At 35.8% G+C, this 27,039-nt stretch overlaps 4 protein-coding genes and 1 long non-coding RNA gene across 6 annotated transcripts; 3 read left to right on the forward strand and 2 right to left on the reverse strand.

Annotated features, from left to right (window-relative positions):
• Window positions 1–1,005: 1,005 nt before the first annotated feature.
• On the forward strand, window positions 1,006–2,400 carry LOC149717505 (uncharacterized). Its single transcript, XR_016366880.1, has 2 exons — window positions 1,006–1,286; window positions 1,443–2,400. It is a non-coding gene; the product is annotated as an uncharacterized LOC149717505 (long non-coding RNA).
• Window positions 2,401–2,927: 527 nt separating this feature from the next.
• LOC149717506 (protein spinster homolog 3-like) lies at window positions 2,928–6,145 on the reverse strand. Its single transcript, XM_089839083.1, has 3 exons — window positions 5,675–6,145; window positions 4,157–5,468; window positions 2,928–4,014 (listed from the first exon to the last, which is right to left on the reverse strand). Exons 2-3 carry the CDS (start codon window positions 5,416–5,418, stop codon window positions 3,648–3,650), a joined length of 1,629 nt encoding a protein of 542 aa, XP_089695209.1. The 5' UTR covers window positions 5,419–5,468; window positions 5,675–6,145; the 3' UTR covers window positions 2,928–3,647.
• Window positions 6,146–6,579: 434 nt separating this feature from the next.
• On the forward strand, window positions 6,580–8,018 carry LOC149717507 (protein BCCIP homolog). The gene is made up of 5 exons (XM_089839095.1): window positions 6,580–6,773; window positions 7,029–7,184; window positions 7,251–7,340; window positions 7,405–7,740; window positions 7,807–8,018. Exons 1-5 carry the CDS (start codon window positions 6,645–6,647, stop codon window positions 7,981–7,983), a joined length of 888 nt encoding a protein of 295 aa, XP_089695221.1. The 5' UTR covers window positions 6,580–6,644; the 3' UTR covers window positions 7,984–8,018.
• Window positions 8,019–8,579: 561 nt separating this feature from the next.
• Window positions 8,580–26,760, reverse strand: LOC149717508 (WD repeat-containing protein 11-like). 2 transcript variants are annotated; one of them, XM_089839073.1, is made up of 20 exons: window positions 26,533–26,760; window positions 14,001–14,202; window positions 13,852–13,921; window positions 13,744–13,785; window positions 13,524–13,677; window positions 13,256–13,429; window positions 12,865–13,141; window positions 12,515–12,798; window positions 12,246–12,445; window positions 12,000–12,181; window positions 11,709–11,938; window positions 11,262–11,641; window positions 10,971–11,195; window positions 10,682–10,903; window positions 10,139–10,614; window positions 9,832–10,057; window positions 9,413–9,772; window positions 9,267–9,347; window positions 9,055–9,199; window positions 8,580–8,973 (listed from the first exon to the last, which is right to left on the reverse strand). In XM_089839073.1, exons 2-20 carry the CDS (start codon window positions 14,114–14,116, stop codon window positions 8,825–8,827), a joined length of 3,993 nt encoding a protein of 1,330 aa, XP_089695199.1. In that variant the 5' UTR covers window positions 14,117–14,202; window positions 26,533–26,760; the 3' UTR covers window positions 8,580–8,824. The 2 variants fall into 2 exon arrangements, with proteins under 2 accessions (XP_089695199.1, XP_089695189.1); XM_089839063.1 differs by having other exon boundaries at window positions 10,962–11,195.
• On the forward strand, window positions 23,433–24,883 carry LOC149717509 (uncharacterized). Its single transcript, XM_089834687.1, has 4 exons — window positions 23,433–23,505; window positions 23,734–24,037; window positions 24,111–24,654; window positions 24,737–24,883. The coding sequence occupies exons 1-3, from the start codon at window positions 23,494–23,496 to the stop codon at window positions 24,599–24,601; spliced, it is 807 nt and encodes a 268-aa protein (XP_089690813.1). The 5' UTR covers window positions 23,433–23,493; the 3' UTR covers window positions 24,602–24,654; window positions 24,737–24,883.
• Window positions 26,761–27,039: the final 279 nt, after the last annotated feature.

The following is a 27,039-nucleotide window of genomic DNA, read 5'->3' on the forward strand; positions in this document are numbered from 1 at the left end:
GGAAAGGGTAAAGTTTACATAAAAAGAAATACTTCTCAGTTCCGATGACTTGTTATTTCCTGAGGAAATAAAATGGTTGAACACATCATACCTTACCAGAACTGCCATGGACCGATCGTACACAAATTACATAAGGAGAAACTAAAACACTGGGGCGATGCCGCCATTGGGGTCTTCTCCCTCTCGCCTAGAAGCACCGCTAGAGGCAGTGCGAGTTGACTTTCCTCCCGCCTGTAGTGAACTTTGGCACCGTCTGACGATGGCCCTTGGTGCAAGGAAGAATACCCCAATGGTCTCCTCGCCCCTGTGTGTTTTCGGAAATGGTCTCTACGCCTGATAAAATCATTCCGCGTAATACGTAACCGGTGTACAATACAAGTAACGCCAACAATGTAGTAAGGGGTGATGACGTTCCAAATCTAGATTGAGTTATGGCCAAGAAGCTTTGAAGTTCGGAGAGGGAAACTGCAGTGCAACCTTTCCTTCATAGTCGCGACAAAAAAATGTAACATTTCGATATTCGAAGTTAAATGTATAAATTCGCGTCCCCAATATATGCATCCACTATCAAATATTTACATTTTCCTTTCGAGTTATATCAAAGATCGCTTGCTCTTTTTAGACACTTCGTATAATATTTCAAATATTCAATATTCGTCACCCAACACGTACTCCCTTCAAAATAATTAATTTCATGATAAAATGTTTTCGGAAAATGGAATTATTCTTGAAAAAGCGTAGATATGTAATTTTTGAAATTAATTTAGAGGGAATAGATCGATTAACAGTAAAAATAAGTTGATTGAATTAAATATTGATTAAGGATTAAAGGAATAAAAGTAATTTAAAAAGAAATTGCAATATCTGAAACTTCAGTCAACTGATAAACCTCAGACATATCGTTTGTTTTTTCGGCCTTGGTCCAAACCAAGACGTTTTTTTATAATAAGTATTTATGTGGTTTGAGTGTAAAGAGAATCTGGCAGATTGACGGCGTTCCCATAGCCAACTAGATTAGATAAAGCCCGTGCATACCCAGAAATTTCTTCTCTAAACTGGCATTTTAAGAACGCCAAGAGTGGCCGCAAGGTAGCGTATTATGGACTATGAATGATGACGTACGTCGACGACGATGACGTAGTATGCGCAGAAGAGCATGAATTTTATAAACAGAGCGGCTCACCAATTTAATTTTTTTTAACGGATGTCGGGCGGGCAGCTCGGCCACCACGGGTCCGCGGCACGGGTCCGTTTACTTTTCGACAAAATAAACGTTAAATATACAGGTAAGAATTAATTTTAAAGTAAAAATTTGTTTATCTACGTTTTAGGTTCAAATATATATATTTTAAAATTTTAAATACGAAAATTTACGATATAGTCTAGGGCCTTGGTCTTAACCTTGAATGCATTTTTATAAATGGTTTTAAAATTTCTTTCAGTATTAAAATGGTTTATTGCTTTGTTCCAACTTGTAAAAGTAATGATTGGAATAAGAAGGAAGGCCGAAGTTTCCATAGAATCCCGAAAAAGGATGTTGACAGAAAGAAGTGGCTTGTTGCAATATTTGGAGTAGATCATGATGAGAGGAACGATGAAAATTTACACAATTCAGGCGCAAGAGTTTGCAGTGATCATTTTAAGCCATCTGATTTTAGCATTTCAACTACAAGAAAATCTTTACTGACATTTGCTATTCCATCTGTATTTCCCAAAGCTGTCACTGAAAGCCATTCATGCGAACTAAGTAAAGAACAGACAATGGAATCTCACGAGAAAAGAAATACTCAAATAAACAGATCACCATTATCAGGAATCATCAATGAAACTAACCAAGAAAATCTTCATTTTCAATCTAATTCTAATGGAAATCCATATTTATCTCTTCCTAAGAAAAAAAGGTCTCTCGAATTAGTACAGTGTCAAAATGTTGAAGAAAAGTCAGACTGTGATAATATTAATCAGTATTCAACTCCAAGGAAAGAAACATTAACTCCTGTGAAAGCTTCAAATAGTACAAAAGTCAGATATGCAAGTTCCTATTTTTTTTTAATATTTCTGTGATAAATAAATTTAATTGCTGTAAAGTGAGTTGAAATAGTCAAAAGCAATATTGACGTGATTAAACATTATTCCTATCAATTGCTATTATATGCAAGTTTTTTTTCAAATTTTGGTGATAAATAAATGTATTTTTCATAACTAAGTTTTAATAGTCAAAAGCAATATTAAAGTGATTAAAAATTGTTTCTATCAATTGCTATGATATGCAAGTTCTTTTTTTAAATTTTGGTGATAAATAAACGTAGTTTTCATGACTAAGTTTTAATAGTGTAAAGCAATATTTAAGTGATTAAAAATTGTTCCTATTTGAAAATAAAGCTTTGCTTTAAACCTTAATCATGAGTACTTTTTATTTAAATATATTTGGTGTTCAATTTCAATTTTCAATATAAAAATAAATTATAGGACTTACATTTATCACTTTATAGACAGCCCCTTAATAAGTTTTTCGAATTTCAACATTTATGACCGACCCCCGAAACTCATAGTCCATAACACGCCATCGAGCGACCTACCGGAGAACTAAAACTAGGCAAGGAGTATGTAAAATATCTCCCCCTCTCCAGCAGGCATGCACGGGCTTTGACTAATCTAGTTGGCTATGGCGTTCCGATCAACACAAAGGCCGAAGCCGACGTATTTTCTGCGTATGTGACGTCAAGTAATGACGGCATTGACTTTAGAGACGCAGTGGCTCCATCTAGTGATAAATAGGAAAAATATAATTCCAAATTTTTGAAATCCAAGGAGTATATATAGGTGTGGTGGCGCCATCTAGTGATAAATAGGAAAAATATAACTCCACATTTTTGAAATCCAAGGAGTAATGTAAATAGGAGTGGATTTAAAAGAGAAAAACGCAATAATTTCCATTGTTTTTTTAATATTTTTATAAAAGTCTTAAGATTTAGTATAAATTCCAAATATGTAGTTGATTAATAAATGCCAAAACAAATTATAAACAAAAGACCCCAAAAACTGGACACCATTAGAAATATTATAAATATAAATACATAATTACATATAGCTATATTTGGAGGTTTTTTTAACTCCTGTGTTTAAAGTTAGCAGAGATATAATGTATAAATCAATCATAAGAAAGGAAACAAACTATAATTATTAATTTCGCAACAAAAAAAAAACCGAGATTGTCTAATAATTTTTTGTTTCATGATCATGATGAATGGGAATTTGATAAAATCAGTTTTTCCATTCTTCATTTAGTTATTTTTTCGTCCATTCTCTCAAAAACAAAGTATTTACTGAAATAAAGACAGTAGGCCTATAATAATAATAATAATAATAAGCAGAAAGTATCTAATTCTACTTTTACCTAGATTTAAATATTTTGAAACTTTGGTTATTAATAATAATAAATTTTAAATAGTTATTCTAATATTTAAATTAAAGACTAGTAGAATATTTATAAATCTCTTTCTTCCTAATTTTTGGTCATTTAAATTAATTCTATTATAATTAGAGTAAACCGGGGTTCAATTAGTTACGGGTTTAGTAGTCTTACTTAAATTATCTTTATAATACTCGCAAAATTAATTAAAAGTTGTAATAATGTTTTATTAAGTTTACGTAACTAGCTGTCTAGTGTCTGAATAGGACCAAGAAAGGTCATCATTAATTTGGCCGGAAACAGGATTGGGTAGGCTTTGCTCACTATGGATGGACTCTGTATCTCCATCTTCAGATCTAGTTAATTTCTCACACCTAGCTCTATCTTCCACAATATACCACGAAGTCCATAGAAAGCAAACTCCGCCAATCACCAGGACGAAAACAGTGATGTATAAGGCGTATTGTAAACTTTGATACAAGTTCAGAGGGGTCATTGGTTTATCCCCTCTGATACTGTCAGAAACGGCTCCAATTATATAGGGACTAAATGCATCACCCAGTGCGTGAGAAAATAGGATTTGAAGAGCTTGAGCCATAGATCTGAGGCGTAAAGAGACACTTATAATAAGTTCGGAAGTTCACTTATTGGAAGTAAAATATTACTGGTCTAATTTGAGTTACTGTCAAACAAGGCTAATAATATTTTACACCAAATAAGAATAAGAACCATTGATTTTTATACCTTCTATTTGGAATGACTACATAAAGTAGCATATCAGCCACTAGAGCCCAATTAAAGCTCAGCAGCATGACGGAAAAAAATATGAGGGTCCAAGAAACATTGACGTGACTACTGGCTGTGAGACAACCCAAAAATAGTAGAGGTACGCCAGTAATCAGTCCAGCAGCGCATACAAGAGGATCAGCTGTGCGTGTATATTTTGTAAGGTATTGAGCTCCTAAGGATCCAAACAAAACTCCGGATATTCCAGCCAGGCAAGTTATAATTCCAAACTTGACACCAACTGAGTCTTTGTCAACTGAATGTCCAGAAACTGCCAAGGCATCAGCCATGTAGGTTGGGGCCCACCAAGCCAGAGATCCAATAGCAAAAGCAACGCAGGTCGAGCCACAACTTGATAAGATGTACGATTTGTTTTTAGCCAGATCTTTCAAGTCTTCTTTGACATTTGTTGGTCTTAAATGCATAGCTCCATCAGATTCTCCTCTTGGGGGTTCTCTCACAAAAAGTAATGTTGCAAAGACAGCGATAATGCCAAGTATTGGAGTGACTCTCATAGACCACCGCCAGTCTTCAAAGGCAACAGCAACTTCAGAGCCAACAATATAACCCATTCCACTTCCAACTGGGATTGCAAAGTAAAAAAGGGCCAACATCCGTGATCTCTGAGTTCCTTTGAAGAGATCAGCGATAATGGTTGGGGCTATTGTTGAATAACTGGCTTCACCAATACCAACTAATGCCCTTAAGAAGAGGAACAACCCAAAGTAATCAGATGGGATAAAAGAACCCGTCAGAGTTGTCAGACACCAAAAGGTGATCCCTCCAATCATGATAATCTTTCTATTATATCTGTCACCCAAGTATCCAAAAACTGGTGCCATGATCATGAAACTCATGACAAATGAGGTTTGAAGTAAACCCAGCTTGGTGTTGTCATCTTCTAACTTGTAAAACACTGCCACTTGCTTCAAAACACCGGCTATCGTGTATCTATCACCATAGTTGATTAAATTAATGAAGCATAAAACAGACAGGGTAATATAGGCTCGGGTATTTTGGCTCAAGATGGAGATTCTGAATTGAGGAGACTCGATTTGTTGAGTAGTTTCCGCATAAGGGTTGGCTTTAGTGTCAATCGGGACACCTGATGGATCCTCATCATCATAAAGTTCATTGTAAGAATCAGCATCTCTATCTAAACTAACTGGCATTTCGGACAGCTTAACATCTACAGCTTCGCTCTTTTCGGTTGCAAACATATGTTTATTCAAGTGGTTAATCAAAATAACACAATCTTCAGAGATAAAGCCTATAGTGAAGAAAAAAACAAAGAAAAAACATTATCTTGACAAACAGAATTGTAGAGTGGGTTCATTATTCTATACAGCGAGGTTAACAACTACCTCTTATCATCCCCCAATAGAGATATTTTGAAATATTTAAACGAAAATACCAAAACGGGCAACTACCTCAATAAACTAATGTATGTGTATGAAAAAATATTTAACTTATTACGTTAGGCCTTGGCTCGGTTGAATGGCAGCCTTCATAAAATTCAATCGATTTGATATGCGAATGATTACTTGACTTAAGCGAACATTTAGCAGCAATAAGCGGATTTTTAACTTGTAAATTAATTTAAAAATCCTTAGAAAACTAGACTGCAACGATAACACGATAACAAAAACTGTTTAATGCGCAAAAATCACAACAACGATTGATTTGATATGTAAAGTTGCGCCTTTAGTAGCAGACTACATAAACAAGGGCGCAAGGGGGGTGGAAAACCGGAATCGACACGAGGGGGCCGTCATTACGCATCAGAGCGTACGAGATTTGAAATCTTTCTCGATTTTGATGATTTCAAAGATTTAAGAATTATTTGTCTGATTTGCTGATTTGGAGCCGATTTGAGAGTGATTTTTCACGATTTTACCATGATTTCGATTCGATTTATGTGATTCGAAGGATTTGGAAATGATTTGAATGATTTGTACGAATTGAATGACTGGTGACTTAACGAGGATTTGAATGATTTGTTGCGATTTGAAAGATTTTTCGAGGATTTGAATGATTCGGTGCAATTTGAATGATTAGCTAGTGATTTGAACGATTCGCTAGTGATTTGAATGATTTGGTAGTGATTTTAAAGATTTGATTGATTTGATGATTTCTTGATTTGACTGATTTACGATTGATTTGACTGATTTTTATAGTGATTTAATGATTTACTAGCGATTTTACTGATTTGCTCAGCGATTTGAACGATTTGATTGATTTCAAAGCGATTTTAGTGATTTGCTAGATTTGGGAAGTGATTTGAATGATTTGAAAACCTATAGGTGTACGAGATTTGAAGGAGCGACGGCCCCCTCGAATCGACATCAAAGAGGCCGCTTATAGTCGTCTCAGCAGTAGGGGAGGCTTACGCTTGGTCGTCTATCGTCTGTCTGTCTTTTAAAAAACTTGACATTCTGCATTAAAAATGGCCGCGAGTGACAAAAAGCGAAGAACTACGGATTCAGCCCAAGAAGCCGCTGCCGCTGCTCAAGCGGAAAATGAATCCTCTGATTCAGGAGGAGAAGAAAGTGACGATATGCAAGATGTTGAAAAGGTTCGAATAACATAAATTAGCGTAAAATCATTAAAATCCGTAGCTTCCTCGTGGTCGTGTTAAGCCTTGGTTGCCTCTTGGAATAATCAACCCTTTTTAGGCCATGTGCCATTGTGCCTTCACGTATCCATTGTCTTAAATGTTCTCCTCTTATCATGATCATGATTGATGATTTTCGGTTCATAATCACCAGTAATCTCCCATGGATTAAATATTAAAGTCATTTCAATCCTTGGTTTCATTCATTCATTCCAGGAAGTTCAAGTTGATTTTGAAGCGGTAACTCCAACTGACAGTGACTTCGATGGAATCAAGCAACTTTTGCAACAGCTTTTCCTTAAAGCCCATGTTAACCTATCCGAGTTGACTGATCTTCTCATCAAGCAAAACTATGTTTGCAGTGTTGTGAAAGTAAAATTGAAATTTTCTAGTAAGGTAGCTGGGAACAATCGCCTAATATCGTGCCTTTCCTCGTAGCAAAGTGAAAGCCCTGAAGATGATGATGACATGGAAACAGCTGATGAAGATTTTGGAGTCATATCCATCGTTAATTTAACTTCTAATAAAGTAAATGTGGTTGAATTTCAGAGGAAACCGCAAAAACTAATTAAATATTTTATTCTCGGAACAGGAAATGAATTGCATTAAACAAATCAAGTCGGTGCTTTTGTCAAAGTGCAAGGATAATGGGCCTAAGAATGTTGAAGAGAGGCTACAAGAGTTGATTGGAGAGACAGCAACGTCTAACGTTGGTTTGCTATTTAGTGAAAGGTTCATCAACATTCCCGTGCAAATAGCTCTACCTCTTTACGAAAGCCTGGACAAAGATCTTAAAGCCGCTAAAGAGAAGGGAAAACCTTTCCATTTTGACCATTTTATCTTCATTTGTAAAGTTTACAAGGATGAAAAGAACGCTAGCACAGATTCCATAATTTACGCAAATGCCGAAGAGGAACTTTTGGCGGAAGTAAAAGTATTCCTACATTCTTTCCATCTAGACCAATTATAAACCAAATCCCCTTTTTTGTTTCAGGAATCCGAGGTTCATTTTGATTACAGTGTAGCCCATGAAATTGACACGGGTTTAGGAGGGAGGTGGACGGAAGATGATGAAACTCTTAAACCTTATCGTAGAGTTTTAATTGTGCCCGCTAATAAATGGGAAACTTTGCTGGCAAAACTAAGAGCGGAGTTGACCATGAAAACATAGTTCTTTGAAAAAAAAAAAAAAAAAAAAAAAAAATATCAAACATAAAAAAGACTTTAAATAAAAAAATTTAAAACCAAAATTAACACCTTTTTTTTCTCCAAAAATTGACAAGATTAAATAAATAATTTAGTGATATTTCATTTAAAATAATTAAAAATGAAAGATAAAAAAACAAAACTTACCTTTCAAGAATTTAAATTTTGCACTAAGTAGTTTTAATTCCTGGTAGTTGACGAAATAGCGTAGGTTTTTACCAAAAAAAAAAAAAAAAAAAACAAATTGAATTTTTAGTAGCGCACAACGAAGTGTCTTTGTTTTTTTACTTTTGAGTACTTTTTCCAAAACAAAACCTTAAATGTTTAAGAAAAAGAATGTGTTTTTCGATACATTTATATATTAATATTAATAATATTAATCTTGTGAAATGGATAATAATTAAATTAATAAAGCAATTTGTACTTTTTTTAAAACTGGCGAAAGCGAAAGCAAAAAAAAAAAATAATAATAATAATAATAATGATCCCCTGGCATTTTTTAATTAATAATGGTTCCTGTTAAAATTAATTAATTAATTAATATCTTCCAAAAAAAAAATGTTATATTCAAGCCTTTTATTTACACTTAAAAACGATTGATCATCAAATATATTTTGAAGTTTGAAACAATCATTTTTTTTCTATAGGATTAATTTGATAAGTATTTTTAATTATTTTTTTTTATATTAATTAACTTATACATACCAGTTGGAATAAATATTTTAACATTTCAAAAGTAAAAAAAAAAAAAAAAAATGCTTACTCTTATTTAAATTTAAGTTGATTATTTACAGACTTAAACATCTTTAAGCCGATTCGCAAAATTCCTGTATCTCTTGCTTCAATTCTTCAGCGGCGCTTCCGACTAATTCGCAGAATCTTAAAGCTCCTTGGTAATTACCCACGCTACATAAGTAACGAACGTAGTTGAGTAATATTGATTTCTCTATTTCTGGTATCGAAGTGAATTAAGGAAGGTTAATTCGATTTTAAACTGGAAACTAAGTATTAAGTTTCAAAACGTTTAAAAGGATATCATTAGGTTCCGTTTTTAGTATAACACCGAATTCTTGGCAGGCTAATAAGAACATTGTTGCTCTTTCAACGTAACCCCAATTGTGAAGGCACGTTAAAACTTTCCAAAATTGACCTTGCGAAAGCAGGACCAATAGGGCTTTGTTCTTCAACAATAACGAAGTTCCAATGAGTTTGTGGAAGTTAGTTTATAATTATGAAAGGAACTTGTACCTTTTGATTAACGTTGGCGGAACTCAAATGATCGACCCATCTTCGCAAGACTTCTAAACACTCAGTTTGATCTAAAGTTGACTGCAAAAATAATTAGTTACGAACAAAAAGGTAATTATAATTACGTTATTAAGAAGAACAATTACTTTAGCGAGCCAGAGAGCTTTATCCCACATAGTGGCAGCTTGTAAGTACCTACAGGCGTCTGCCCCTTTCTCAATGAGGGATAACAGTTGCACGCCTTCGGAAATTCGTCCTCCAGCTATTAAATTTGTCGCAACGAGTTTAATAACCGATTGAGATGGGTTCGAAGACTTGACAGTCGCCACGAGACACGCCCTTAAACAATCGGCGTAAAAACCATCGGCGTTAGCTTCGGTTTCCAAGAGTAATTGAACTGCTCTGTCCCATTGTCTCAATAGCAAAAGATTTTCAACACAACGTTGAGTTTGAGTGTAAGTCGATCTCTTAAAGTCATGGAGATAAGTACGATCTAATTGCAGGCGCTGCGAATGATTAACACTTATTAAACAAATCTGCCGCGTATTAGAGATGGTTAATTTACTTGATAAGTTTCATTCTCCATCAAAACATCGAAGGATGTGTCTAAGGGAGGGTCAAGAAACGGTTCCGATTTCATTTGGTCGGGTCTTATTGAATCCGCGTCGTTAGCTTCATTATCATTTAGTAAATTGGCCTTTTCCGAATCTTTGGCCATCAAGTAAATGTGACGTTTCAAATAGTGTAAAGCGATGGTCCAAAATTTGGCACTTTCTTCATCCCCAAACAAACTATACACATTTTCGAACCATAATTAATTGCTGAAGCTCGTCAACCCGCATTCCTAAACCCGCTATTTAAATAATTTTTACCGTGAAACTAAAAGACACCTTTCAGCAGTTCCAAAGGGACACCTAGAGAGATAGTGTTTGATTTCCGGTTCCAAGTTTTCCAATTGATTTTGAACAATAGTCAAATCATCATCCACGAAACCAGTGATGGTAACGGGTGAATTGATCTCCGAACTTTGACTAATGACATCAAAATCCCTCAAATCCGCGCTATTTTCGAAACCGGATGAAGCGGGAGTTTGAGAACCACTCATGGGTTGATATTGCAATAAAGATTTCAAATTAAAGGCGCCCTTGATGCTCAAAATATGGGGACTAAAAGGGACGTCCGATAAATAATATTCTGACAAAGGCGAAGTCCAAATTTTCATTTGAATATCGCAGATTCGAAGGCAACCATCTGAAGTACATAAAACGGGCCTTTCTGATCCTGCCCAAGCCATATCTTGAATTTTAGGAAGGTCTTTCGGGACTCTAACTTGACTAATAAGCTGAGCCTGAAAATAATCTCGTATTCAACCAAACCGAGTCGCTCGTCATCAAACCAGTCACGAATGAATCTACCTCCTTAGCATCCCACAAATCAGCTCCATCATTATACAGTACAAAAATCTTCATATTTCCCCTGCCAGGCGCAAACTTAATCTTCTTGATGCAACCACGATGCGACTGTACCCTTCGGCAATTCTTCTTTTTCAAATTCCAAAAATTAAGATTGCCATCAACATCTCCTAAGATAATGTGATCCATTTTCCAAGCTATGCAACTAATCATTCCCATTGAAGACTACATGACGCGAATAAGATCAATGAAAATCTAAAGTACTGAAGTGACAAAAATATACTTTGGTTACATCGGAAGGAATGCGACTCCCATCTCGAACCACGTTCCCTTCCACTGAGAAATGGTAAAGCTGACCATCCGTGTCAGTGAAGACAAAGTGTTCCCTTAGTGGTGGTTGTCTCCCTTTCGAGGCGTTTGAAGTATTTATATTATCGCTTTGGTCTTCTGAGACTGATCCTTCATCGTGACTGTCTTGCTGTGCTAAAGATCGTTTTATATGCAAAGGAGACCATTCCTTTTTAAGGAAGAGATTAAGTTATTTAAGAACTCAAATAATTTGCAAAGAAGCTAAAAAAATTACCAAGGCGGTAATTGTCTGAAACGTCTTGGGCATGGTTCTGACTAGAGTCAAATTATTGAGATCCCAAAGTTCAAATGGTTGGTCACGGAACGCGACTATAAAGTACTCCCTTTGACACGACACTCTGATCATATTTATGGGTGACTCTTCATTCCTTTCGGCTCTCAACGATCGCGTCTTCCCCGAATGAACGTCAAGTAAAACCAACTCATTTTTGACTAACCCTGAAGTATTGCTCTGAACATTGGGGTGGGCGTAGGACAGTAACGCCTGCAAACTAATCCATTCAATTCCCCTCGTCGGCGAAGTATGAATGCTAAATTCGCTTTCAATTGTTCCTGTCGCCATGTTGACTATTTGCAAACTTCCACCGCCGTTCCCTAAAGTCAAGGTGGATATTTGGGCATTTCGAACGTCTCAACGTAACAGGTGTGTGTGTGTACATACCTACAGCCATTAATGGTTTATAGACTGTCCAATTTTTAAAGGTAACTGGCGGACACATTCTAATGACGTGAGGTGACGCGGTCAAACCAGACATGTACCCCACGAGCAGAAATTGCAATCCAATGCTTTTCTTTCGGTGTTGATTGTAATAAGAGACGGATGTAGCTGGAGGAGATGTAGGAAGTGATTCGTTTCCTATTTGGTCTCGATCGTAAATTGGCATTGGAATTCTTAAATCGATCAAAACTTGATATAGCAATCAGAGTCGACATTACAATAATAGTCCAGTACCTGTCAGCTAATGTCATTTTGGGCGATTTAATATTACAAGGGAACGGAACCATTCGCGAATGTCCTAAAGTCGATGCGCAAAGCATCTTATCCGACGTTAATTCATCTAAAAATTCGGTCCCAGACGATTTGTTATTCTCATTTTTGGAATTTTTAAAGTTCTCGGCTACCGTGGACATATTCTTAAAGGGTTAAACATACGAATCAGACTGGAACGTCCATAATATATCAGTACGACAATGGTACCTGCTGTTGGTTAACCAAATCAAGTACCAAAATCCGCCCGTCGTTCATCATTAACGCTACTTGGCATTCGGTCGAGGGACAAACGACCATACCCACAACTTTGGAATGTTTCGTGTGTCTCAGAGGTTCGGATTGACACTGAGTTTCGTAGGAAACTTCTAATAAGGAATCTAAAGAGAGCGAACTAACGGAAGCTGCGTCTAAAATACGGTGACAGCTGGGGTTAATCGTGGTTGAACTACTATTTACAGTTTGGGGGTTTCTCAAACCTTCGGATGGAGAGAGAGGAAGACTGGGGTTTCCTTTTTGTCTAAGTCGTAGACTAACGCTCCCTGGTTCGTGCAAACAAATAAGTACATCCCTTTGATGGCAGGAGTAAAGTTGGACCAAGGGAAAACCATTTCTTTCCAAACCCACGATGCCCACAGTTTGATTAATTTCGAGATCCAAAATTAGGATTTCCTTCGGGTACAACAACAACAAATGATGTCTGTACGATTGATGATAGCATAATTGTAGGCATTCGTTCAAAGCGACCCTTTCCTCCACGTTACTAAGACGCGAGTAATAATTCAAGTTAATTACCGAATAATTACCGTCAATCTCCTATAAGTCTAACCTATTCTTAAACTCGACACCGATTAAAACCCTCATCCTTCGAGCCAACTGGCTCCTATGACCCGCTTTCCCCTTTTCTTCGCTGATATTGTTGGCTCCAGTTGAACCGGGTGCTTGTTGAGGCGCTGTCGCCACGACAGAATTAAGACCCAACACGCTTCCAGAAGAACTCATTCCCGCGGATGATGGGTTTGAAATGTAGAACTTGCGCCCGGAGCTCGGTGGCATTTTAGTCAAATTAAAGTCGTCCATGAAGACTATGCAGTCACTGGCCAAAACTGGAGTTACGAAAGGACAATAAAAGCTATAATTAAACCCTTTTGTTTCCTAAGATTACGCGAAAGTTTTTCTTTACGATAATTATAATAAACAAAACAAAGTAACTAACTCACATGCGATATTATTTTGGCTGAATGGGTCAATGGAAAACGATTGTAGCGATTCGGTATAAGTTTTTTTCCATACTTTAGAACCCGTTTCCGTGTTCCAAAGGATAATGGAACCAGGTGGGTGCAGTGTCAACAAAAAAGGATGACTCGAGTCGGTACCACTCATCCATTCCATATCTACGTGTTTAATTGTTTCAAGACAAACTTTATAACTCCACTTGCAAAATGTTTATTGCTTATTTTGCAATATTGTTTAGCTTTTAGTTTTTACCGGCAATTGGTTTACTGCCATCGTTAAGAATGCAAGTACTAGAGGCTTGTTGTACATCCCAGATAACTATATTGCCAGAAAGATCGGCTGACGCTAGTTTTAGAGCGTAAGGGGTTGAAAGGTCGTGGTAATAATCTTCCCTGCTCCATTTAATCTAATTAAAAACCATTTAATTTCAGAACTATATACTTCTAACCTTAATTAAGGGTGTATAAAATACCTTGATAATATCAGTTTTGTGTTTTTCTAGAGTTTGATACACCTAGTTAAATTTAACATTTATTTAAAAAAAATGTTTATCTTAGTGTTTATTAGCGATTGTTCGTACTTTCATGTGTTTTGTATTGACAACAATAACATGGTTATGACATCCGTAAGCCAAGAAGGATTGCCAACCCCTTTTTATGAAAATAATTCATTCAGATTTAATTAAGATGTCAAGTTTTAGAGTCGAGTGATTAAATGTTTATGATATACCAATCAATAGCTTCTTTGTTATTTGCCGTTAAAGTTCCTGGAATTAATCTAGCAGATATTTTCTGAATGACCGGAGAATTTGGTCCTTCCTCCGATACGCTTTTGCCAAACGACATGTCGCGTAATTTTTAGGGTATATTTAATGCCAATTTTGCAACATAAATAAATTAACTTTCTTTGGTTTTCCAAAAGCTAGGCCTGCCTACAATGAAACAATTAAGAAGGAAAAGTTCCATAAAATTGAGAGCCTAAAAAACGCTCAATTATCAGAACTTCTTATATTATTAGACAATTGTAAAACATCGTCTACAAAAAATTCGGCAAATCCTTTTGAAAAATTAAGTGTTTTAAAATAATTATAAGGGAGATTATAACAATAGAGTCTAAAAAACTTACATTTGATTAAGTATTAAGTTAGGTTATAAGCTAAACAATACTGTATGAATAACAACGTACAACGATTTCGACGAATTTCTTAAGCAATTGGCCAATTACAGAATTTAAGTGTTAAACTAATTATAAGGGAGATAATAACAATAGCGCTAGAAAAATAAAAAAAAAACCTTATTTCAAATAAAAAGAAAGAACCTTAATTAGAAAATAAAATGTAAGAAATAACCTATCGTTATTAAAGAGAATATTACCATTTTTAACGACACTTAAAATGTACCTAATACTATATCCAAGTGCTTTTAGGTAATCTTCCCTTTAATTTAATATGAACAATAAAGTACACGTAAAAATCTATCACAATAATGAATCGGGCCAAGGTTTAAGCAATCATTTCATATAAAAAATCAACGTCAAAATTATTTTTTTTAAATCAGTTTTACACTTCTCGCTTGTTTGATTTTCTTCCTTTTTTAAAACACACTTGTAAGTTTAGAAGAACCAAGTTTTACATTGAATATCCTGCTTTTCGCAGCTTAAATTGGTCCATATTAAGGTTGCAAACATGTATAGAAAGTAAAATAGGTTTCTAAAAACAATCAAGAAATGTTTCTCCCTTACGCAAGTAAGTGGGGATTAGTAGTATACTTATAGTTTTTCAAATGTGATTAAAAATTTAATGATGCCCTCCCTAAATGATGAGGTGTTTGGATGTTTGGCTTAATGAGAAAAACGCCACAGGCTATCTATCTTGAACGAGTGTTACAACTAACTTTCAAATGGGTTTTTCTAAAGTCTACGATACAAAAGAAAATAAGATACCATAAACTTTTGCACTTTCAGACAACTTGTTGTGTGGTACTTTTGTGAATAGACGTGAAAAAGTCGAATTGGGCTGTAATGCCGTTGCGATCTTGAGGGGTTTTTACAAGCTAATACACCATTCCATTAATGCCTAGAAGGGAAACCAACACACAGGGGCGGAAGGGTTACCCTCTTAAAGTTATTTCCCTCGCGTCAAGAGGGCAGAGGCAACGCTAGACGGAGTTCGAGTTAACTACACGCATTAGGTTAGCCAACTCGCGCTGCCTCTAGCGGTGCTTCTTTGCTCTAGGGAAATAACCCCAAGAAGGTGACGGTGACCTCCCCGCCCCTGTGGTGTTTGCTTGTCTTCTAGACTGGAATTAATGCAAAGGATAACGAAAACCTTACGTAGCTATTCGCGCGTTCCTTGGTATGTTACTGTTATGGGTTTTTGGTAGAACATCATATATAAACGTGACTCTTAATTAAATAATGTCAATTTACTGACAATAAATGTATGGGTAAAAGAGAAAAGAATTCTTTTTGAAATACCACATTGTAAATAATTTTACTCAAGCGTTCTTTCTTGAGTACTTAAAACTAATTTAAAAGCGTAGTAGTATGTGTAGAGCAATTTTAACAATTCCAATAAAAAATTACAACGTGACAATTTTGAAAAGTAAGAATTTTACACGCACATCATCTAACATGTATGTATATGTATATAATTGGCGGGAAAAATCACAAAAGAAGGTTTGAAACACGAGGATGAGTAGTTCAGTACAGGCGGCAAAAAACACGAGGAGCGCTAAAACCTAACGTTACACTAGAATGACTAAATTCAGTGTTCGACAAAGTTTGGACAACTTTTCTATACAGGGTGTGTTACAAATAGATTGGTAGGACCGAAGTACAGTGTGTTGGTTCTACAAGTGATTTCGATTCGAAATTGTTCTATGACATTTTTGCCTTCCCTAAGAGACACCGCAAACAATTAAATTACGATTAGAGTGTTTTGTGAATGACCCCTTAATTACATTAAGCATTGTCTGTTCAGTTTCTTACTAAAATTTAAAGGGGTCATCCGTAAAACACTGCAATCGTAACTTGTTCAGAGCAAAATGTCATACAACATTTTCGACTCAAAATCACCCAACCTCCTACCAACCCTTTTATGAAACAACCTGTAAAACAAGAAGATTAAGCCAGCGTTCGTAGAAAATTTTACTTTTAAATTTTCCAGTTAAATTATTAAACTTTCGACAAACACCTCAAATTTTACAATTTAAAAACTAGCACTTTTCTGGTTATTTTCCAAATTCGTTCGAACCCTTTAGTTGCCTCGTTTCAATTATATTTTTGCAGTGGTTCTTTTAAATAATAAAAGTTTAAATATTATCAAGATTAAGCGATTGAGCTTTTGTTTATTGTTCGATATGTTCCATTGAACGCGCTAAGAAAAATTTGCATGACAGCGAAACACGGAAACAAAAGATTCAAAATATTCTAAAAGACAAAGGAATAATTTTTTTTGAAAGGGAAAGCCAATTAAAGTACAGTAAAATAAACCCAAAAAAGGTTCAGACCGTACTATAGCTTTAACCTCGTATCGATTCAAACACAAGTAACTAAAAAGAACAAAAAAAAATTAATTGAAAAGTCATATAGTTTACCAATATTAATAAATAAAAGTATTTATAACCAAAGCTCGACTTAAAACTCAATTAATCATTTAATTTTTTTTTGGTTTTCATTGAAGAGATTAATAAAAAAAAGGGGACTTCCTTGGAAAATACGCAAAAAAACTTTGAAGAAATGAGGTTAAACGTTGAAGTCAATTATAATTTCGCGACTTCGTGATGTTTTTCTGTTTTTTGTTTTGTTTTTACAATCACGTGTAAAATTAAGGGCGCGTTTATTACATTTGTACAAACATCAAATGACCACTAATTCATATTTTAAAACAATAGTCAAATGAATGGGTGTTATTTCTTAAGGGGGTTGTTTTACAATAAAGAATGATGGTGAATTACCCACAGTCTGGTATTAATATCCATCTTTATCAGAAACCATGACGAAACCAAGAAGCGATAACTAGTTGATTAGGGAGAAGGTATAAATTCGCCACATTTCCAGGTTTATCTCCAGTCCAAACGTAACGTAGGTCCGGAGTGAATCCCCGCCTCTAAATTACAAACAGCATCTCATTGGTTCTTGAAAACTCACGTCAGCGCGACGCGAATGACGAAAATTACGTATTTTTCCGACTGAGGAGAGGCGAAATAGCCCGGCCTCCTTTTACGTCCCCTTGTATTTTGAAAGGGGGATTGGGACTATGGCGCGCGCGAATACTTAGGCATCTTATACCTTCTCCCTAATAAATTAGATATCACTTCTTGCAGAAACCATGACGAAACATAAACTAGACAGTAAAACTTCCCCTATAGGAAGGTTTGGCACTATCTTAAATGATCCTTGAACTTGGTTTGGAAGAAATTCAAAAATCAAATAATTTAAAATATTTCTAGCGATTAAGGGTATATCCCAACTTAAATGTCATCTTCCATCATTTTAATGTTAATTATTATAAACATTACGTCATTGAGAAACAAAATGGCTTCCAACACGTGACTTCTTTTAGAGGACGCGCATGGTACAAGCTACAAAATATATAGATGTAATATCAATTTATTACTAGAGACTAAATTTGCCTAACCCACGCAAAACCAGACGAGGAAAAATTAAGTTTTGATTATATATAAATGCAAAAATTCAAGTTCTTAACTATTATAATTAAAATTATAATGTCGAAGTGATTATCAAATTGGAATGAATAAAAGAAATTTAAGATGGAAATTTTAAATTTGAAGGATGATGGCACGATGTATTAAATTAATCCCTCAAACATGAAGTCACCTAACTTGTTTCTAACCTAGAAAATTTCCCCTAAACCGAAACGTATTGAAAAATGACATATTACGTTTAATAAACATTTTTAATGATTAGAATTTATAATTTTGCATTATCATATAAGGGCCTATCTATGAATTTACACATTAATATTCAAATGTCGTTCCTAAACTACCTAATTTCTACGTCTAGCATGCGTAATAACGTAAGTTCATAAGATATGTTCCATAAGTATCACACTACCTATACTTCGTAATGCTAGAGACTAAGAGCAAATGATTTATTGACATTATTTCGCATCTTATACTGATGGTTCGAGTAGCTCTGTTGGTTAGTAAATAGGGTCATCTGTATGAATCGTATACAGCCATAAGTTTATAAGATATGCTCCATAAGTATAACACCACCTACACTCCGTAATGCTAGAGAAGACTTACAGCTCGAGCTAGTTCGAGAAAGACTACACTCGGTGTTAATTTTGCAGGACTTCCATTTTCCTATTTAGTCTGCATTACTAAGCTTTTGACAGCGCCTCACCAGGTGTCGCTTTACCTCGAATCTATGACCCATCTCACTCACTTCATGACAAGCTCCAGTTTGTAGCCAGTGACAAACTTATGGCCAACATATCTTATGAACTCATATGGTAAAATAACTTATCAGTAACCCTTTAAAGTCCCCACTTACAAAATATTACAACATTAACTAAACGAAAAAATTAAAAAAGAAAAAAGACAGAAATCAAAATGTCAAAATTAATGATTACGGGTGCGCTGGTACATAGCAACGCAACTGAAAAATTTACGTAAAGGAAAAACCACGTAATTTAAAATTTCGTTTCTTCTTCTTTTCTAAGAAAAGGCATGTATATATTCTTTCTGTTATGGGTGATTTACTCGACTGGAGAAAGATAAAGAGGGAGGAGAAACTAGAGACCAGGATGAGATGAAAAGCGGGAATAACTAGGGGAAATGATTATTACCAGAAGTGAGATGAGACTAGAAGTACTGAGCTAACCAAATTCTTCACTCGGCGAAAGTGAATATTCTTGATAACACACCAACGGTTGGCCCTCTGCTGGCGGTTTCAGAATTTCCCCTCCAAAACGTGAGACGCTCGCGGTGGTAGACGGCCGAACTAGATTCAAGGAGCCGGGTCCGTGTTTCGCCGCTTTAGGTTGAGGGGAAGGATTTAAGAAATTTTATTGGAACTCGACCAATTTTTTCTCTCTAGCGTAGACGCGCTTGAAGCGGCGTAAAATCCTCAAATTTGTTCACTAATGCCAGGATCTATTACCAATGCTAGAGCCCTTCACTTCTAGTCTCATCTCACTTCTGTTATAACTTTATAAAAAAAGAAAAACTACGCTTGTATAACGGAGAATCACGAACTTCAATTTCACGATCTAAGATGTTCGTTTCGAAAAGTTGGAACATAAGGAGGGGAATATTAAAATATAATAAAAAAAATAATAAAAAACATTTTTGGAAAGATTAAAAAGAAAAAAAAGAGATCTAAGAACGACCGTGACATCATCACGTTTTGCCCTTTTCAATATTCTCAAAAAATATCTCAACAACCAATAGCGTTGATTCTTTCGTCAACAATAAAAAACCTTACTTTCTTCTTTGATGGCTACCAATAACTAGCTGTCAGGCAATTACAAAGCTTCTATATTCCAAGTAATTATAATCAAAACTAGTCCTACATCGCAATAATCTTATATAGTTAAAGGCCGACTTCCGTCAAAAATGGTTCTAGCGAACTGAAAACCGAGCATCGAGACTAATAATGGAGCGACCGTGCCGATTTTCGAATCCCCACTGGGGTAAAAGATGGAAGGGTTCTAGCTAACTCAAAGCAGTGCAATGTGGTTCTAGCGAACTGAAGATACGCAATAGAGAATTTCCTTCAGGGGAAAACAAAAATTCGAGACGAAATAAATTAAAAGGATTTCATTTGTTCACCTTCAGTTCGCTAGAACCACATTGTACGGCTTTAAGTTAGCTAGAACCCTTTCAACTTTTACCCCAGTGGGGATTCGAAAATCCGCACGGTCGTTCCATTGTTCGTCTCGATGCTCGGTTTTCAGTTCGCTAGAACCCTTTTCGATGGAAGTCGGCCTTTAAGTCTATAGCGCATGCCTTTACGTATATATTTTAATAAAATAATAATAAAAGTCTGGCTAATTTGCGATATAATTTATAAAATGGAAAACGAGTTTCCTAATCTCTCGATTGTGTTTATAGCAAATATTTTTGTTTATTATCTCGACATAAATTTAACGGAATACCCAGACAGCAACGGTATAAGGGTACTATCTAAATTAGTTAAGGAATTCACGTATATCAAGGTACTTGCGTTATGAAAGGATGTTTAAACAGTAATTCTCTTTTAACTGCGATTTCAGCTACGTTCACATTCTTGTACATGTGCATTTCTCATACTTCATACCAAAAAGCGATATCTAGTTTATTAGGGAGAAGGTATAAGATGCCTAAGTATTTGCGCGCCATAGTCCCAGTCCCCCTTTCAAAATACAAGGGGGGCGTAAAAGGAGGCCGGGCTATTTCGCCTCTCCTCATTCGGAAAATACGTAATTTTCGTCATTCGCGTGGCGCTGACGTGAGTTTTCAAGAACCAATGAGATGCTGGTTGTAATTTAGAGGTGGCGATTAACTCCGGACCTACGTTTGGACTGGAGATAAAGCTAGAAATTTGTCGAATTTATACCTTCTCCCTAGTAAACTAGATTTCGCTTCTTGTTCATACATTCAAATCTTTGGGTTGAAACTCTAGCGCGAACGTCGCAAATAAAACCAACAAAAACTGCGTATATTTTTAAACGTTACTTCAAATAAATACAAACATATCACGCGTAATTTAACGCGTTACCTGGCAATATTAGCGTTCCAAATGAGTAATTTTTAGTTAACAGTAATCAGGTTGTTTAATTAATCGTTAATACTGGTAAAATCGGGTGAAAACTGAAATCATCAAATTAGAACAGAAATGACAGACTTTAGAAACCTTTGTCCATTCAAAACAGTTTCAAATATGATACTGACATCATGAAATTAGGACAAAAATTAGAGAATAAGGAACCTTTGTCCATTCATAACAGTTTTCAAATATGATAAGCTTACAATAATGTCTGTGGATTAAAAATAAACAGTTCGTGCCTATCGGGGGATAACTTAAACTGGGTTTCATTCGAATCATGAATGGATTTAATAGTCCAAATAATTGGACGCAATTTACGACAATAAATTAGTCGTGGGTCCACACACACTAATTTTATAAATATACTATAAACAGATTAAAAAGATAATTTTAAAACCAATTTGAATAATGGAGCTTAAAAACCTTGAATACGTTTTTAAAACGTATCAAGTATTATTTTAAAATCACTTAGGTAAATTAAAAAAAAACTAACGCATTAAGCAAATAAACTGTAAATGCTATCGTGTTATAAAGTTTATTTCTTTCTTTCTTTTTATTTAAAAAAAAAAGTCAAGGTACGATGTATTAGTAAAATCACGAAGATATGATTAAAGGGGCGTTTAAACAGTACTTTAAAACGCTCACTCAATACCGTTTCTAAAATTATATATTGTGCATGTGTTTCAATATATTGATTTCGAAATCTAGTATTTACCGATTTCAAGTTGGTCATAGCAGTCAGTGTTTGGCAACATTTTTGACTTACTAGCAACAATGTTTATTTTTTTAGGAGTATTTTACTTTGAAAACAAAAAACTTTGGGTCAAAAATAAAATAATTCAAGTTTAAGAAACGAGAAAACGTTTTAATTCCGATAGAAAGTCGGATTCACACGTATGTTTTAGAGATTTAAGAAAAGATCTATCAATGTTGTCAATTTAACTAAAATTTAACTAATTTAACTAAATTAATAAATAAAATACCTGTTTAAATTAAATTATGTCCGAAATTTTAATAAATACGCTAAATTTCGAAACAAAAACCAAGGAAAAAGCTGCTGTGTGTAAAATGTACTTAATATAAACATAAGTTCATAAGATATGTTCCATAAGTTTTACACTGGTTACTGAGAGCTTGTCATGAAGTGACGTAGGTGAAACGTCATAGATTCTCGTAAAGCGACGCCTGGTGAGGCGCTGTCAAAGGATTAGTACAGACTAAATAGGAAGATGGACTGCAAAACCGAGTGTAGTCAATTCTCAAGTCGTTCTCGAACTAGCTCTAAGTAAGGCTCTAGCATTACAAAGTATAGGTAGTGTCATACTTAAGGAACATATCTTATAAACTTATGATATAAAACATAACCGGACAAGCCAATCACTCAATGGGGTAATCAACCTTAAACTCTTATTTTTCTCTGCCATGATTCTAAAAAAGTTAACACTTTTGACTTTGTTTATTTCAAATCAAAGTTTTTCCGTAAATAAGAGTATTCCCACGAAATAGGCTTAAAAAAATATTTTCCAAAAGAGGAATTCACTTCAATGAACGAAGTAATAATAACAAGAACGAATATTTCGTCCAGTATCTAAGAGAGTGGACCCGAGTTCACTCACGATTTAAAAACATCTCTTAACTAAAACTCCTTAGCAAAAAGCCAAAAACATCTTATGGATTGAAAGATCCGTTTTGAAAGACGTGCGCGTAAAACATTTTAAACGGTGTGAAATATTAAAATAAACTAAAAATTGGGATAAAATATTAAATACTAAGAAAGATAAATTGGAAGTTAAAATCAAGGGTGAAAGTGTTTTTCTCCGAAGGTCTTTTAGTTAAGTGTTACCGGGTATAATAAAAAGAAAATTCCAATACAAAAAACCCAATGAAATTGAATCATCAAAAATCAAAATTTAAAGAAAAAAACTTTAACTACTTAAACAATTATTAGTTTTACTAGCTGAGATGACTAGTGGGTAGAAATCTATTGTCCCACTTTTCACTTCAAGAAAAAATGCGTAGCTCAACGACCTGAGGCCGAATTTTCGTTCGTTAAAGACAAATGAAAACAAAAGGGTAAACTGTGTGTACTATTGCCGCCGCCGACGTTTATTGGCATCAAGGTAACCAACTACGAAAATGATTTTAATAACAGAGGGTGGAATTAGGGAGGGTAGGTATAAGAGACCAAGAGGCAGGGGGCTTTTCCCAATGATGCTTTTCAAAGCGTATCCAGGTAAATTTTAAAGACCGATGCCAGGGAGGGAATTAGGGAGGGGGCAGGAAGGAAGATGTAGAAAGAGTGGGAAGGTGATGGAGATTTCGAGTAAGAGCTCTCTAAAAGAAATCCGGAAAGAAAGGGGTGGGGGTGGGGGAAGACTCCCGTGTATATATATATGGACGTTGGTCAACCAGAATCATCGGCATTCAGCAGTCGGATAGCTCAAAGATGAGAGTCTCGGCAAGTACCATTTCTAACTCTATCTAGATTCGTAAAGGGTTTCTAAAAACTAGCCAGAATCGTAACTTAGCCTCTAAATGATTTCTAGATAAATTTCATTCAGGTTTGGTTAGCTAAGGATTAAAAAAATTTTAAGGAAAGATAGATCGATTCTGTGGTTGCAATTGGCCATATTTTGTTCAGTTTGGATAAAGAAATTAATAACTTTTCTTTATATTATTGTTCCAGATTATTTTGTTAGTAGCGTTAGCCTGCGTTGTGTTGACGCATGCGGGTGGTTATGGCGGAGGAGGTGGTAGCTACGGAGGCGGTGGAGGTGGCTACGGAGGAGGAGGCCACGGAGGAGGGGGTGGAGGAGGCAGAGGAAAAGGTTTTGGTGGCGGCGGAGGAGGACGAGGAGGTTATGGCGGAGGATCATATGGAGGTGGTAGCCACGGAGGCGGAGGCGGCGGTTTCGGCGGTGGAAAGGGTATAGGAGGAGGTGGATATGGAGGAGGTTCACGAGGAGGATACGGAGGTGGATCTTTCGGAGGTAGGATCATTTATTTTGAGTCACTTTTCAAAAACAAACAAATTGATTAAGTTTTAATTTTTTTTCTTTATAGGTGGTAAAGGTTTCGGTGGTGGTGGAGGAGGTGGTTATGGAGGTGGCGGTGGATTTGGAGGTGGAGGTGGCAAAGGAATCGGCGGAGGCGGTTATGGAGGCGGTTCAAGAGGAGGCGGTGGCTACGGAGGTGGTGGGTTCGGAGGAGGTGGCAAAGGATTCGGAGGAGGAGGTCAAGGAGGCTACGGAGGTGGTGGATTCGGAGGTGGCAAAGGATTCGGAGGAGGTGGTCAAGGAGGCTATGGCGGTGGCTCTTTCGGAGGAGGCGGACACGGAGGTAGTGGTGGATTTGGAGGTGGAAAAGGTTTCGGAGGAGGTGGTCAAGGAGGCTATGGAGGTGGATCTTTTGGAGGCGGCGGACACGGAGGTGGTTCTCGAGGAGGCGGTGGTTACGGAGGAGGTGGACATGGAGGTGGCGGTTATGGAGGCGGTGGATATGGAGGAGGAAAAGGAGGCGGCGGTGGAGGTGGTGGAAAAGGAGGATGGTGGTAAGCCAACTGCTTCACTACTACTAGCCTGCCAACAACTGGATCTTCACAAACAAAGTAAGTGCCTAAAAATTATAACTTGCTAATATCATACAGCGGGAGTATAATTTAATTGGTCTCCCCCTTGAAATATTTACAGGTCAAACTCTATAAAATCATTGATAGCTCAAGAAGCCAATGAAAATATTGGAACATGCACATCAAATGTTACCCTGCTTGAGCTTGCACTCTAATGGTTGCACTAATTGTAAATCATAAAGCAATAAAGCCATTTTTAATGTTTTTAAACACTGGCTCTAAATTCTTAGTATTTAAGTCGTTTATGGTACTATTACTGTACAGCCAACCAAAGGTACAAACACCCCCCCCCCTTTTTTTGCTCCCGTGGGGGTGTTGAGCTAGGGTCAAAGAAGCCTTACAGATCCAATGAGCACTGAACAGTATTAATGGTAGGTTTTGTTTGAAGCATTAGAGTGAGAGATATTGCCTCAGTTTCGACCAACCAAGAGTAGAAAGTCTAGTTTCCCTTGGGAGGTGTCGTAGTTGGCATACCATAGAGAGCTTAATATTGAGGGCCAAGTGGGGTGGGGGTTCCATAGCAAACAACATTGGGTATAGTCTATGGTTGAACATAACAGTGCCATAGCAGAAAAATCGGCTTTGACAGTGGCTAATAAACCGTTAGCTGGGAAGGGAATTTAATGTTCAGGTCTATTTGTACACCTAAGTCACGAGTCACGACATTCAAAACACGTTGTATATTTTGGCTTGAAAGATAATAAGGGGTGTAGTAGGGGACGGTAAATGACATTGAGTTCTAATATATGTATTTCTAGAGTTTTTGTTGAATTTCCTCCTCGCGTACTCGGATTCGTCGAATTTCATTACTTTATCATTAGTCGGTAGCGCCATCTGTCGCCTTACGTGAGAAGCTTAAAAGAATTTCCCACGATTTTTGCGGGAAAGCGCCCCGCAAAATCGTCGCAGCTCGAGTTTGAAAATTAGGCTTAGGAAGAAGTAAAGCGCGAAATATGAAAGTTAGGTAATTGAAAAACCGTAAGTGGAGCCTAATAAATAAAATTTGATATTTAATAAATGGAATATTGATCAATTTCTTATTAAATGCGTGTTTTTACTTGGGAATTATATGTTATTAGTTATTAAAGTAACACATAATGTGAAAATGTATTAAATTTTGAAATGGGTCGAAAATGCTCAGTAGAAAAGTGTGTCAACACTGGTAGAAATAAAAATGTTTTGTGACATAAGTATATACGTATAGAAAATTAATAAATATTGAGATAGTTCAACCCTTTTTGAACTGTACCATTAAGATTCCATGCACAAAATTCGGAATTACCAAAACAATGGTGTCAGGCCATTAATGGAATTGTATGGACTCCAAAAAAAGACATTTGCAGTGATCATTTTTGTCAAGTTGACTACCACGAAAGCTCAAAAATACATATACTATCGGTTAATGCAGTTACTTCTCTGTTTTTACTCGAATCTAGCAATTTACTTCCATTATCATAGCGGTTTCTAAACATTTTCTATCTATATTGAGAAATTATAGCAGACGCCATAGTAAAAAATATGTGTTTTTAAGTGAAATAGATGGCGCCACCACCTAATGATAAAGTTATCCGTCCGTCCCATAATTTCAAAAACGATGGTCGCGCGAGCGCGAAAACCCGATATCCAAATAGAACTCTAGAAAGATATATGTTCTGAACTCAATGGTAAATGATAAATCTAGGTCTGATGAGAAACTTTGTAGTCGACATTGTATGAAAAAATTACATGGCACGTAAATAATAACGTATAGTATCGCGCAATTAAAAAATATATTTTTTAAATTATTTTGGTAATACCGTATGGAATTTATAGGAAGTAAAAGAAGAATCGAACATTTTGGGGAAAAAAGTTACTCACTAAGCCTTGGTCCCTCCAAAATGTTTTATCCTTGAAATCGCTTCATAATCCATTGCACAATGATATTTTTTCAGAATTTTACACAGATTTAATGTTTAATTCACGATATAATTATTTTTTGTTCTAAATTATTTAGAAATTCACTTATAAAATGTAAAAAATAAACGCGAACAAACATACGCGTAGACACGACAAAATAAAACTAGAGTCAATCAGTACCAGACGATGGCAAGGCTGCCAGTTGTTTCAGTTTTCAACGGGGCTGGAAATAAAAATAACCTAAAAATTGTAGTAGTCGTGACAATCTGAGATAGAAGAGCCGCGAAATTTAAACTGTTTAAATCGAAAACCAACAGCATTAGTTTGCTTTTAAGTGTTAAAAAGTCTTTCTATTAAAGTTTTAATAGTTTTAAGATATCAAACTAATCTAGACGGAATTGTTTTAAAACTTTACTCCCGCAATTTTGCCCATAACAACAATAGAAAATTATTAATTTGGACATTTAA

Source organism: Phalangium opilio, unplaced genomic scaffold, assembly GCF_054372755.1.
Source record: "Phalangium opilio isolate 3A_F unplaced genomic scaffold, DU_Popi_V2 ptg000003l_1, whole genome shotgun sequence".
NCBI lineage: Eukaryota > Metazoa > Arthropoda > Arachnida > Opiliones > Phalangiidae > Phalangium > Phalangium opilio.